The sequence below is a fragment of the Hyaena hyaena genome, unplaced genomic scaffold (assembly GCF_003009895.1).
Source record: "Hyaena hyaena isolate Hyena2069 unplaced genomic scaffold, ASM300989v1 scaffold_372, whole genome shotgun sequence".
Taxonomy (NCBI): Eukaryota; Metazoa; Chordata; class Mammalia; order Carnivora; family Hyaenidae; genus Hyaena; species Hyaena hyaena.
Genome location: NW_024081004.1, coordinates 114,464 through 129,327, shown reverse-complemented (window position 1 = coordinate 129,327; position 14,864 = coordinate 114,464). Strand labels below are relative to the sequence as shown.

General features: G+C 36.4%; 1 protein-coding gene across 7 annotated transcripts in view; it reads left to right on the top strand.

Annotated features, from left to right (window-relative positions):
- The window catches only part of LMBRD2 (LMBR1 domain containing 2), a 43,051-nt gene extending 28,501 nt beyond the window's left edge, over window positions 1–14,550 (top strand). For 3 of the 7 annotated variants that reach the window (XM_039250535.1, XM_039250538.1, XM_039250534.1), the window contains exons 11-18: window positions 4–137; window positions 1,462–1,567; window positions 2,680–2,777; window positions 6,668–6,771; window positions 8,176–8,222; window positions 9,745–9,850; window positions 12,444–12,573; window positions 13,462–14,550. In XM_039250535.1, the coding sequence (XP_039106466.1) occupies window positions 4–137; window positions 1,462–1,567; window positions 2,680–2,777; window positions 6,668–6,771; window positions 8,176–8,222; window positions 9,745–9,850; window positions 12,444–12,573; window positions 13,462–13,522 (786 nt within the window). In that variant the 3' untranslated portion in view covers window positions 13,523–14,550. The other 4 variants (XM_039250536.1, XM_039250537.1, XR_005531481.1 and 1 more) reach the window with 4 other exon arrangements.
- The last annotated feature ends 314 nt before the right edge of the window (window positions 14,551–14,864 follow it).

Below are 14,864 nucleotides of genomic sequence, written 5' to 3'. Positions count from 1 at the left end.
CAGATTGCTTGCTTCCTTTCCATCTTCTTTCTGAGTATCTGCGTTTATTCTACTGTGTTCAGGATTCGTGTCTTTAACTATTATTACTTGGCTTCACATCACCAGACTGATGCTTACAGCCTTCTCTTCAGTGGCATGTAAGTAGGAGTGTGTTTAGACACAAGGGAGCGACCCCACTGCATGTAGTCTATGGATGTCCCTTCTCTTTCTTGTTTTTCTGAGCCTTCCACTAACACCTGCATTTATGTGATCTCATTGATTAGGTTTATGCATTAGTTAGATGTTTGTTGATTGCAATCTAAATCCTGCTTGAAGTCTAAAGTTACAAGAGGCTTACTAGGTTAAGAAGGAAAAGAAAGACGACCTGGATTTACAAATTAGAGATCCAATCAATAGGTTAGTAAATACTAGGAGCATTTGAAAGTGTTGAGGCTAAGTCAGACCTAGAGAGTGTTTGGAGGTTCAGGAGCATCAAACTGCATTGGGAAGGACTTAAGAAAATGAACAGGAATACTCTTTACTAAGAGAGTATTGCTTATAAGAGCTACATTGTGCTATTGTTTTTTCTCTATTGGCAAGTCAATTATATTAGGTATTTATAAAGGTTGGACTTAGGCAAGTTCCCAGAGAAACCCATATCTAAAGCATCTTTAAGACTTTTTTCTTTAAACCTTTTTTCCCTCAAATAATCATAGAGTCACAGGAGGTTGCAAATATAGTACAAAGGATTCTGTTAACCTTCACCTAGCTTCCCCGAATAGAGAAATTTTATATAGCTGTTGTACAATATCCAAACCATGAATTTTTTACATTGATACATTACTCTGAATTAGATTACAGATCTCATTTAGTTCTTACTAGTTTTTATCCTTTGTTCACATGCACGTGTGTGTATGTGTGTAGATTCATGTAACTACCACCACAATCAAGATACAGAACTATTCCATCTTCACAAAATAACTTCCCTTATTTCCTCTTTGTACTCACACCCTCCCTTCATTTTCTTCTCCTCCTATTCTCCAACTCTGTAATTCTGTGAGGTTCTCTTTTTATCTGGACAAAACTGAGCTCTAACAGTTCTTTGTACCTGAACTTGTCACAGTGACCTACTTCAATACAACTTCACAATACAACTTCATCTCCTTTATGTACTGAGTACAGTTCCCCTTGAGGATATTGCCATCCTGGGTCAAGCCGACATGGGTTGCACAGATGGTAGACTTGAATTCTTCAGGCATTGCACAGATTCTTAGGATGAAGCTGTGGCAGCATTTTGCCATGTAGGCGTTGATGTGTTAGGGAGACGTGATTAATACGATATTCAGAATGTCTCTCAAGTAAGGGCAGTTTACATTAAGAATTCAAGATATATATAAATACAAATAGATGAAAATAACAATATAATAAAATGTATTTTGCTGCTATTTTTTTATATATTCTGTTAATAAATGCTTATTGCAGGTTATTTTGCCGTTTGACTCCTCCTTTATGTCTTAATTTCCTGGGTTTGACCCATATGGACTCATCCATCTCTCACCAGAATACACAGCCAACTGCTTATACATCTGTAAGTATGGTTAGGAAATAGTTATGGGTTTGTTTGTTTTTTTAATTTTTTTACATTTATTTGTTTTTGAGAGACAGAGACAGAGCACAAGTGGGGGAGGGGCAGAGAGAGAATGAGACACAGAATCTGAAGCAGGCTTCAGGCTCTGAGCTGTCAGCACAGAGCCTGATGCAGGCTCAAACCCATGAACTGTGAGATCATGATGTGAGCCAAAGTCGGACGCTTAACCAATTGAGTCACCCAGGTGCCCCAGGAAACAGTCTTTAGATTCATTGTCTCTACAAGATGTATTGTTGTAGAATTTCTTGTAATGCCAGCAGAAATGTTCAACAATGTTATTAGGATTTTTTTTTAATATAAAACTTCTTTTAAAGGTTTTATCTGTAATTACTGATGACTGGATAAAAATGATTTTGCTCTTTTATTGTAAAAAAAAGTTTTTTGGTTCACATAGATTGGCCAGCTGAGCAATATCTATTGACCTGATCTATAATATTAGCTTTTATATTTATAATCTTCATGTACACGGTAATTTTTAGTAGTATTTATAAAATATTTTTTATGTGAAAACTTTAATAAATAAGCAAATTCAGATATAAGTGACATATAACATTGTATTGGTGTAGGGTGTACAATAGAATGATTTGATACATGTATGCATTTTGAAATGATTGCCACATAAGTTTAGTTAACATCCATCACCTCACATCGTTAAAAGTTTTTCTGATGGCAGGATGCCTGGGTGGCTCAGTTGGTTAAGCGTCCGACTTCGGCTCAGGTCATGATTTCATAGTTCGTGGGTTTGAGCCCTGCATTGGGCTCTGTGCTGACAGCTCTGGAGCCTGCTTCAGAGTCTGTGTCCCCCTTTCTCTCTGTCCTTTCCCCACTGTCTTCCTCTGTCTCTCAAATGTAAACAACTGTTTAAAAAAATTTTAAAAAAACAAGTTTTTCTTGTGATGAGAACTTAAATATCAGTCCATTTAGTGCTTTATTTCTACTTTTTGAAAAGTCCAAATTTGTAACTATAACTGGTTATGAGTGAATTTTTCTAATGGTGGAAAGAAATGAAAAATACAGAATTGTACTAATTTAGCTTTTTTTTTTCTCTTTAGATTATGGGTTCCATGAAAGTTTTATCCTTTATTGCAGATGGATTCTATATATATTATCCTATGTTGGTGGTAATTCTCTGCATTGCTACTTACTTTAGGTAAGAACTTAACATTATTTTTCTCTTACTCTTATCCAATCTGGATATCCTTTCTCCTTAAAGCCTGTTTAAATTTTCACTGTTTAGGTTTTGGTTATTGTTTGTTTTACTGTGGCTTTGGGAGAGAGAGGGATAGTTTAAAGGGTTTGCTTAAGTAATTAGGCCAGGCTCTCCCTCTGAAGGGATTTTTATGGAAAGAGAAGTAGAGTTACTCTTTTACAAGTATTAGGCTACAAGGTGAGAGGATTGATTGCAAAATGTTAACTCTCAGTTCTGGCCTTCAACACTGACAGCCAGTGTAGCTCATAAAATACATCCCTGCCCATCTTTTATCCAGTAACATAAATGAATCTGAGGGCGGGGTGCCTGGGTGGTTCAGTTGGTTAAGCAGCCGACCTTGATTTCGGCTCAGGTCATGGTCATGACAGTGAGGAGCCTGCTTGGGATTCTCTCTTTCCTTCTCTCTCTGCCCTTGCCCGGCTCTCTCACACACTCTCTCTCAAAATAAATACGCTTAAAAAAAAGTCTTAAGGCTTTCCCCACAATCATTGCCAGGTTTCTAGATGCCTCAGACCTTAGCCAGCACAAAGCAGCAGGTGAGGCAGTATATACATGAAGTGGGAAAGGACACAGACTATAGTTTTTTATAGGATTAGAAAAAATGCTTGATTCTTGGCAAGGGTGTGACTCACAAGTAGGTAAAGACAGCTCTCCTTGGCTTCTAGCACCCTGTCTCCCCTACTTCCACATGTCAGGCGCCCTCATCCTGTACTGCGTTTGCCCTCTTCACTGCTTAAGAGCTGTGACACACTAAAAAGACCGCTTTTAAAAAAATATTTATTGATGTTAATCACTTTGCTTTTCTGATGAAAATGTTTTATCCAACCACTTTTCATTTAAAACTTCCAATACCATTAGATAGTTATTACAAATAATGTGTATGCACTCATTAAGATGTTAAATAAACAAATATTGTTTGAAATAAATTCTCTATTGGGTGTTTAAAAACATTTATATTTTACCTCCTCATAGGTAAAATAAAGAATTATATTTTCAAATAAAACTGTTAATATGAACTGCTAGTAAGTCCAATTTTCAAGGTTTTTTTTCTGTAAGGTAAAAAAGACCATATGTCTGTTTATACTGTGAAAATGATGTAGTAAAAGAAGGCACTATACTTTGCATGTCTGAAACTTAATTTTGATTATATGTTTATTCATTTTTAAAGTTTATAAAACTAGGGCGCCTGGGGGCTCAGTCATTTGAGCATCCTACTCTTGATTTTGCCTCAGGTCATCATCCCAGGGCCATGGGATCAAGCTCCGTGCCGGGCTCTGTGCTTAGTGTGGAACCTGTTTAGGATTCTCTCTCTCTCTTCCTCTGCCCTACTCCCCCACTCACACTCTCTCTGTCTCTAAAATAAAAAAATAAAAATAAAGTAAAAAAATTTTTACAGTTTACAATACTATTAATGAAACATTAAGAGCTTGTGATGTGTGAATTATGTTTTCACATGTTAGTAGTTTTGTTAGCAAGATTAGCATCTCTTCCTACCTTATTAGAGTGTTAATATGGAACAAGTAATAAATGGGTGGAATAACTAATGCTTTATCAACTATAAAATCTTAAATATAAAGAATCATGTTTAAAAGAAAAATTGTTAAAGTTGAAAATGATCCAGGGGTGCCTGGGTGGCTCAGTCGGTTAAGTGTCTGACTTCAGCTCAGGTCATGATTTCATGGTTCATGGGTTCGAGCCCCATGTCAGGCTCTGTGCTGACAGCTAGCTCAGAGCCTGAAGCCTGTCTTCAGATTCTGTGTCTCCCTCTCTCTCTGACCCTCCTCTGTTCATGCTGTCTCTGTCTCTCTCTCAAAAATAAATAAAACATTAAAAAAAGTTAAAAAAAAATAAATAAAATTGAAAATGATCCATTAAAGGTACTGTTTTAGAGTTAATTAGGATAAACTTTGAGTTACAATTTGTATTTTAGGAAAAGAAAGGTCAAATTCTTCAATTTTCAAATTACTTTTCAAAACAGATATTCTGTTATAGAACTATATGAAACCTTACTGACGTTTTAATGGTACTTTCTTCCTAAGTCTGTTTTCTTTGAAATGCTGCCATAAGTAGTCTAATTTCGATATTACTAACAGCACAGCCATACCCAGAGTTAATATTCAGACTTAACTGCTTAGAGAACATAAGGCTGTTTTTCCTGACACTTTAGGAAAAGCTATAACCTTCTCAGAGACCATGATCTAGTTGGGGGCTTCTCATACTAGGATATCATATTCCCATAATGCTATGAAGATAGTAAAGGAATTATTAAAGTCTCAGAATTAGCATGACTATCTATCCAACACCCCAGTTTTGCTCAGTGGTAGGTTATATAAAGCATTCCTTATATATCAAAGCAAGCAGATATATTATGAATTCATCAGAGTTTTACACGTTGGTAATATAAAATGGAAGACTTTCACTTTCATGTAACTGCTCCACTGTTTCCCTCTCCTCCCAGTGCATGCACCTGTGTGCACACACACACTTACTCTCTCCTCCTCCATTTCCCTCTCTCCCTCCTTGCTCCATGTATGTGTTCAGGCTTCTGTCATTGGGAGTACATCAGTAAAAAAGTTTGAAAACTAAGGTAATAAAAAGAGCTTGGTCTTTGTTTTGTCTTGGATTTAATTTAAATCCGAGCTCTAAGATTTATTCAGTGATGATCATTAGCAAAGTATTTAATCCTGTGGGCCTCTGTTTCCTTATCTGCAAAATGATATCTATCTCGTAGGTTTACAGTGAAAATAAAATAAGAGAGTATGTGTAAATTGGCTGATGTATAGTGGGATCTTAAATATTAATCCAGCCTGTCTATCCATTGCTGCTTTCTTTGTGTGTCATATTTGGAGAGTATTCTTGTCCTGCACAGCAATGAGGTTTAAAGTAAATACCAAATAAGATAAAATAATAGCCCCCAGGTAAGATACAGTAATTAATTTTGAGTTTATAATAAAAGCTATTTAAATAGAATTGACTAGAGCTCAGGTTAAAAAAATGAACATGAATTTTTTGCATAATTAAGATTGTGTGTGCATATTTTCAGCATTAAGATTGCTGTTTGAATATAAGAAAAGAAGGGTGCCTGGGTGGCTCAGTCAGTTAAGCATCTGGCTTTGGCTCAGGTCATGATCTCATGGTCCATGAATTCAAGCCCCATGTCAGGCTCTGTGCCGACAGCTCAGAGCTTGGAGCCTGCTTTGGATTCTGTCTCCTCTTTCTCTGCCTCTTCCCTACTCATTCTCTATCTCTTTCTTAAAAATGAATAAACGTTAAAAAAAATTTGAATATAAGAAAAGAATAAATTGCATTTGTATTATAGCCATTGTTTTTTATGTCTATGATTTCTGAAGGTATGCTAATGGCCCAACTTATTTTGTTTTTGTAAGGAATCTGGGTATGGTGCATATCCTGTCAGTGGAGTACTGGATATATAAGCTCCTTGGAGAAATAAATCCTTCTTAAAGAAAGACAAATGTTGGGGTGCCTGCGTGGCTCAGTTGGTTGAGTGTCTGACTTTACCTCAAGTCATGATCTCGTGGCTCATGGGTTCAAGCCCTGTGTTGGGCCCTGTGCTGACAGCTCAGAGCCTGGAGCCTGCTTTGGATTCTGTGTCTCCCTCTCTCTCTGCTGCTCCCCTGTTTGTGCTCTGTCTCTCTCTCTCAAAAATGAATAAACAATTTAAAAAAAAGACAAATTTAACTATGTAACTTGTCATGATAACTAATAATAAAATACAGGCTTCTTTGGGGTGATGATACTAAAGAAACGGTTATCTAAATATTTACAACGAGAAATAATACTTGTCTTTTTTTAAAATCTACTTGTATTAGTTTGGGAACTCGTTGTTTGAATCTACTTGGTTTCCAGCAGTTCATGGGAGATAATGATATGACATCAGACTTGGTTGATGAAGGAAAAGAATTAATCAGACGAGGTAAGATTTGTCTTTTAAAATAAATGAACAAAAGTACTCAGACTCAAAATATAGAATTCAAATTGTAAAATTTATAATTTTTAATCTATCTTAAATTAATATTTTTAACTAAAAATCTATGTACAGGCTTCATAGCAAAAATAATTTAAAAATATAAATGGGGGGGGGGCGCCTGGGTGGCTTAGTCGGTTAAGCGTCTGACTTTCGCTTAGGTCATGATCTCACGGTTCGTGGGTTCGAGCCCCGCGTCGGGCTCTGTGCTGACAGTTAGCTCAGAGCCTGGAGCCTGTTTCAGTGTGTGACTCCCTCTCTCTCTGGCCCTCCCCTGTTTACACTGTCTCTCTCCTAGAAATAAATAAAACATTTATATATATATATATAAATGAGGGTTTCATCTGACTTTAAGAAATACTACAGCAGAAATCATTAGTATATATTCAGCTAAATAATGCTCTTGAATGGTGTTGGAGTCATTTTCATGTTTGTCTAGAAACAGATTTGCCAAATTCAGTACAACTGTAAAATTCATGAGTTGAAAGAACCATCAGTTTAATACTACAGAGGAAATCATTCAAGCCAAGGCTGGTGTTTAGAATGTGATGATTGTTAACAACCCTTTAGAGTGCATGCAGTCTACTAGAATCTAATCCCAACACTGACTGTATCAAATTTCCTGACGTTTAAGTGATAGTAGGGAAAAAAGAAAACAGAACTTGAGTGTGGGGACACTGATTCCTAGACATTCTCCCTATGTGTGTCTGGAGTTTTTATGTGATTATTAGTTAAATGTAAGCCAAAATATGTTGTAGCTCCAATAGAAGCTGTTGCAGCCTTCACAGGTTCTCCTAGGAAGTTGATGTGATGGTTCTACTGCTTTTTGCACTAATTAGACCTCATCTGGAGTATCATATTCATTCCTGGGTAAGATTTCAAGAGTAGGACTAACAAGTTAGGAGATACTTAGAAGGAGAAGGAAAGCTAGATTATGTAGAGCCTATCTTATTTTAAAAAAATAAAGACAAAAAACAAAAAAACACTGAGTATATAGCCTGAAGAGAATAAAGGAAAGAACTTTTTATGCAGAAAGAAGTATCAACTTAATTTAGAAGATAAGGCGAGAAAAGAAAAGAGAAGTTACAAACAAATTTCAAGTTACCACAAGGAGGGACTTTTTCCTCACTAAAACTATTTAGACAAAGCCTAAAGGTCATCTCCAACAAAAATACGGAAGGTATTCTCTGTGGACTTAAGTGGCCACTGCAGTCCTTTCCAACAATAACCTATTACTTTTGACTTTGTAGTAATTTAAAGGAAATTGGTCATAGCCTGATACCTTTACTTCAGTTACTCTACATCTAATTAAACCATGTTATACCAAATTTGAGACCACTTTTCTGTCTCTAGAGAAGAGAAAAAGGCAAAGGCAAGAAGAAGGTGAAAATCGAAGAAGAGTAAGTATAGTACTTAATTTGCTGTGACCCAAAGCCTAATGTGAAGTATCATAAGAATTTTACTGATTTAGAATTGGCTAAAGACTAAAGAACAATGGGAAAATGACATAGGACACATTGTTTTAATAAGGTAATTTTAATACTTTAGATGTACATGCTAAGTGTCTTGTCAGATCTATTTTAAAAGTTATTAGTATTAAATTATTTCATGTCCAGTGTGTAGCTGTTTCTTGCCCACGATAGGTGCTCAGTAAATACTTATTGAATGAATTAATAAATTCATGCTGTGTTGCTATTAAAATCATTTTGATTGCTTTAAAGTTGTTACAGTTTTTTGGTAATATGACATTAATTGTATTCCTCTTCAATTTTTCTTCAGTCTTCTGTTTGCTGAAGCAAATTAACCTCCTCCTAGAGAGTGAAAAGGCAGCAAACTAGAAAAATCTAGTCACAGTTAACACAAATTTACAACACCTTGGTGTTATCTATACTGGAGTCGTGAAGACTCAGAGGAGGAGACATGATGGCTGTCTTCATATATTGTAGTGTGTGGTGTGAAAGGAGACTTGTTTATTTCAGAAGATATCATTAGAACCAGAGAGGGGAAGTTACTGAGACAGATTTCACCTCTCAATGAAAATTTCTACCTTCCACAGTTTATCAAAATTGTGACAGGCTGCTCACACATAAAAACTTCCATGTCATTGGGGTGCCTGAGTGGCTTGGTCAGTTAAGCGTCCAACTCTTGATTTCAGCTCAGGTCATGATCTCACGGTCATAAGATCAAGCGCCTGTGTCGAGCCCTGCACTGGAGGTTAAAATTAAGATTCTCTTTCCCTCTGTTCCTCCCCTGCTTGTGGAAGAGGATGTGCACTCTCTCTCTAAAAGAAAGAAATTTACATGTCCTCTAATAAGAGAGTCCATGGCATGGCTATTTTATAATGAAACTGCACTGCAGAGCAGGTTGAATTAGGTGACCTCTATGTTCCTTTCAGTTCTAAGAATTTATTGAGTAGTATCTCTCTCAATATGGTTTGACTGCAGTTACCTAATCATCTTGTATACAACTCTTGATTTTGCTATCAAGAGTGACTTTTCAGGTCTTTGATATTTGTAGTTTATTCATATGGGAGAAAATTCTGTTAACATCTCATGAATTATTATGAATTCTGATAACTTTTATGTGGTCAGGGTAAGCTTATTGTAGCTGTAATGTTTTGACATTTTAGAGGAATTGAAAAGGTTAATGTTTTGACATTTTAGATAGAAGAGTTGAAAAGGTTAATTATAGCTAGCAAAAATGTAAATGTTCATTTGTAAAAATTTGGACACTGGTTTAAAATGTAGTGACAAAAATTATTGAAAATTTTAATGGCACTAAGCTAATCATATTGATTATCTGGTGAGTTTCTGATGAGAATAACTGAATTTTATTACTCTACATAATCATCTCTTGACACTGATGAATTACTTTCAGCCCGTGAGTTCTTTTGTTATATATTTATTTGTGTTTCTGTCCTAGGAATGGAAAGAACGTTACGGACACAATAGAGAAGACTCCACTAGAAACAGAAATCTTCATGTTGACCCAAAAGAATCAAATCTCTCAGATATTAGTACCAACCGATGTAAGTAGTTTATTTTCCTGTTCCCTTAGAAATCGTTTTATTATGCTTGCTTGCATAGTGACTCAGAATTAGGATATCAATTCAAAAATGTCTTTATAAAATAGCAAATATGGTTCTGTAGTGTCTTTCCTTTCTCATCCCTCAGTGTATAAAAGGAAGGAAAACCCAAATATGTCCTCTAGTAGGAGGAGAAATTGGGACAGCAAATGAAGAATTATAATTGTACTACCCTAAATAATAATCAGTACTTACCCAGGCATGTTGTAGGCAGGTGCTTATTTCTACTCTTTACCTAGATGTTGTTCTTTTCTTTTCTATTAGTAGATGTAAGCAATTCAGTCATTTTTATAACAGTTTCCTAACTGACCCATATATGTCACATACTTTACCTGGATATACTGTGATATAGAGAAGTTTCCTGTCCTTGGATTGCTGATTAATTTAGTGAGGGACTGATACCAAGCAGAAGACATTTGCCAGTGAATTGAGTTAGGAATCCTCCTCACATCCTTGACCCTGCCATCTGCCCTGGGAAGGTGGCAGGAAACCTGTTTTTGCCAAGGACTCTGACCTGAGTAGTGGCAGAGGATGCTTGTCTTTGGCAGGAATGCTGAGAGTCAAGGGGTCAAACCTGATGCCAAGGGAACTCAACTCAAGGGCTGGAAAAAGAGATCTTTATTGGGAAAGGATTTCCATGATAAATATTCACTGACTATTTGGGAATGAATAGTACTTAGCCAGGTTAAGGTTTTTTAGGCAGAAGGGCGAATGACTGACTTGAAAGAATCTTTGGGGGAATACAAGTTTGTTTCTATGACAAGAGCCTAAAGTATGAGGAGCCTGTTAAGGGGAGGCTGCAGAGATAGTTGGGAAGCAGGTTTTACCACGCCCAGAAGGTTAGATTTTATCTCCAAGGTAAGATTTCAGTCAGGAAAGGAGCATGCTCAGGTTTTTGGCTTAGAAAGATAAATTTGATAGCACCACATAAAGCAGGATTTCCAGGGAAGTGAGACACAGAAACCTGTTTAATTTCTCTCTTGGTAATGCGATCAAGAAATGATGAGGGCCTAAAATAAGCAGTGACCCTGGAGATGAGGAGGAGAGGATGTGTTTGCATGAGATTTAGGATAGAAGAAATGGGAGGGGTGCCTGCTGGGTGGCTCAGCAGGTTAAGGGTCCAACTCTTGGTTTCGGCTCAGGTCATGATCTTAAGTATTCGTGAGTTCGAGCCCCACATCAGGCTCTGCACTGACACCACGGAGCCTACTTGGGATTCTCTCTCTTTCTCTCTCTGTCCTTCCCCCACTTGTGCTGTCTCTCTCTCAAAATAAATAAATAAACTTTAGAGAAGAAGAAATAGGAGACAGCTAAAGTTTCAGTTAAAGCTAGGAAATAGAGGGTGCCTGGGTGACTCAGTTGAATGTCCGATTCTTGGTATTGGCTCAGGTCATGATCTTGTGGTTAGATTGAGCTGAGCCTGCTTGAGATTCTCTCTCCCTCTCCCTCTCTTCCCCCCTTATGCTCTCTCTCTCTCTCTCAACAACAAAAAAATAAGCTAGGAAATAAAGGGAGAATTCTAGAAAGATTTGGAAGCTTGTTTACCATAGAGTAGGGCAGTGGAAAGATGTGAGAGTGTGGGAGAATGGTGAAGAGAAGAGGAAATATAATGCTTGACTTGGAGAGAACTTGCAGTGTGGGAGGCAACCAATATGTGCTGAATGAATGACAGAAAAGATGAAGGGCAGAGTCCAAGATGACAAAAGTAAGATATGATAGAATTGGCTTGCTTTAAGTCTTCAAAAAGAGCTATGTCATAAAGTTCTTTTGAAGCTATTGGACTGCTCAAAACAACATTATGAAAGTTTAGGTTGTTTATGACGAAAACTCACACAGTCCACCTAGCAAAGGGAGAATTAGTTCTCTAGATCTGTGCTGACCAGGCAGGTAGTCATTAGCCACATGAGGCTGTTGAGCATTTGCAGTGTGGCTGGTGTCCCATGTTAAAATGATCATATATTGGATGTGTTGAATTAAATTAAGTATGTTAAGATTAATTTAGTCTCTTTCTCTTTACTTTTTTAATGTAGCTACTAGTAAAATTCAAAGTGAATATGGGGCTTGGCATTTTATTTCTGTTGGACATTGCTGCCTTTAACTCTTGTCTCATGGGAAAAAGACTCAGGCCTTTCTTGAAGAGCTTAAGTTGAGTATATCTTAAAGAAAATTCTAGCCAAGAACTGAGATATAGCAATCCCTGGATTCACTGTGAAACCAATTGAAACTTGATAATGAGCAATTTCACTGTTACGATGCCGTAATTAAATGTTAATTTTGATTCATTTTAATTGAGTCTTTGCATTGTACCTGCTTCTGAGCTTAGATTAGCTACAAGGGAGAACTTTTCTGTTATTTTCTGTCATAGTATTTATCATTTTAATTGATTCTTAAGGAATCAAGTAATTATCTTCCCTTACTGTTGTCTTCATAATCAAAACTCAGATCCTTTATAATCTTGACTTTTTGGGGGGAGTCCAAAGACTGTGACCAATAAAGACCATAGAAAAGTAGACATAACTTTTTTCTTTTTTGACAGCAGCATCCAAATATACCAGGGCTAATAACAGGACTGAAAGGGACCGAATAGAGCTCCTCCAAGATGTAGAACCTTTGGATTTTAATGCAGAAACATTCACTGATGATCCTCTTGAATCTGAGCCAGGAAGGTAAGCTCTGGCTGTGTCATTTTGGATCCAGCATTTTGAAATTTTAATAGCGTACAATTTGATGAGATAAGCATAAGGGAAATACTCATTTTTACTGCTAATTAAAACCATGTTAATCAATCTTCGGTACCTTTTTATACCTTCTAATGCTTCTGTATTTTAAAAATTATAGTATCCAGTAGTCGTACTTGAAATTGATATCTCTATAAGCTACTAGTGAGTGATATTATAAATAAGAAAGAATTGAAATTGATAGTAAGAATCTGTGAAATTTATCATATCAACAGCCACATAGCTATGACTATAGCTATAGTCAGACACTATCCTAAGTACATTAACCATAATACTGTATTTTATGGTTGTAAATCCAGTTGGATTTGAATCCAGAGAGGCTTAGTAACTCACCCAGAGTCACACAACTTACAAGTGGCAGAGTCAGGTGTTCAAACCCCAGGACTCTGGCTGTAGAATCTGACCACATGCTCTGTGAAAATGATTAAACAAAAGCAAAATATCATATGCATGAAGATATTTGCTACATTATTGCCCATAAATAAACACTAGAATGTTCTATTTATATTGAACAATTAAGAGTGGTTATTAAGTCTTCAGTTCCATAATATATTTATATCTCCCTATTCCTTTCTTTGTACATCTCTCACCCTCTCATATGTGTACTCTAAGCTCTAAAAAAGCTGCCGGTTAATTTATAATTAAGTAAATCCCTTGGGATAATATCTTTGGAGAGTAAGTTTCTGCTTTCAGCTACTGGAATTTTACAAATTGTGCTTAGAAATCATGTAGCCACTTCCTTTTAATGTGTCCTTGTTTTTCTCTCCTCCTTTGTTATTTTTGATGCCTCAGATCATTTCTTTATCCACCTTTCAGGTATCAGCCTGGTGGACGATACCTCTCTATGTCTCACAGCAGAATATTTGATGATGTTTAAAGTCTGAAAGAATTTATGGAACAACTAACCAAGATCAACACACCATTTCAGTCTTTACGGACATATGTATGCCCCAGGATTTACACTGTACTCTTAATGAAAAGTGTCAGGACAAAAATGGCACTGAAAGTTAATCACATCTCAGTAATCATAGTTTATTGCCCTTGAGTAGAATGTCATCTTTTCTCGTAGGATTTATTACCATTCCTGAAGTGTCTGCCTCAGAAGTACAGGTGTAATGGAAGGATTCAGTTCTGGATAAAAACCAGTACATGTTGAGAATATGTAGTACAGTTTATTTCAGGTTAGTTTTTTTTCAGGAAAGTTGTTTTAAAGGTCCAGAAAAGCTGTAAGTCATGACTAAATAACATGATAAGTTTTATTACTGTGATTTACATTTTTGCTGTTTCTAAAGCTTATGTTAATCCTGTATTTCCCAAAGAGATAGAGACCACAAATAATGGCATTTACAAAACCCATGTCTTAAAACAAGGCTTACTTACCAGACATAACTGAATGTAGAAAGCTCTTTTTCAACTATATATGCAAATTTGTGGGGGGTTTGCATGTATAATTAAGATTATACTTCAATTGACAGTGTTGGTATCTTTAGCATGTGTACTATAATCGGGTGATGTATTATTCTTTCAGTCTTTGGCAGTAACTGGAAATTACGCTTTTGGTATTGCTTTGTAAAAGATTTTCATTTCAGGGAGAAATGTTCACCTTTATCATTTAGCATATTGACTTACGTGTTGATCATTCTGCTCAAGGAGAATCTGAAGCATTAACGGTAAATAGAAGGTGTTTGGTTTTTTTTTTTTTAAAGAGCCAAAGAGCCCCATAAAATTCTCTAATTTTTAAAGGTGGCTATTTATGCTTTTTGGAAAATAACATTTGGTTATTAAAAGGTAAAAAAAAATACTGTTATTATTAACACCTAAATTATGGTTAATATTTCAATTTTTTAAATTTGTTTTTGAGAGAGAGAGAGAGAGCATAAGCAGGGGAGGGGCAGAGAGAGAGAGGGAGGCACAGAATCTGAAGCAGGCTCCAGGCTCTGAGCTGTCAGCACAGAGCCCAATGCAGGGCTCAAACTCCAGAACCATGAGATCATAACCTGAGCTGAAGTCTGACACTTAAGCGACTGAGCCCCCAGACACCCCTAAATTGTGGTTTATAGAGGGGAAATGTGTAATAACTTTTTTAAATATGCTTATTTAAAAAAATTTTTAACGTTTGTGTTTCAGCCAAAGTTAGGTATTACATTTTAAATCATCAGTGTTTTATTGCATGCACAGTGAATACTGTACAGTTGAGCACAACATGCTTGCAGAGAGTT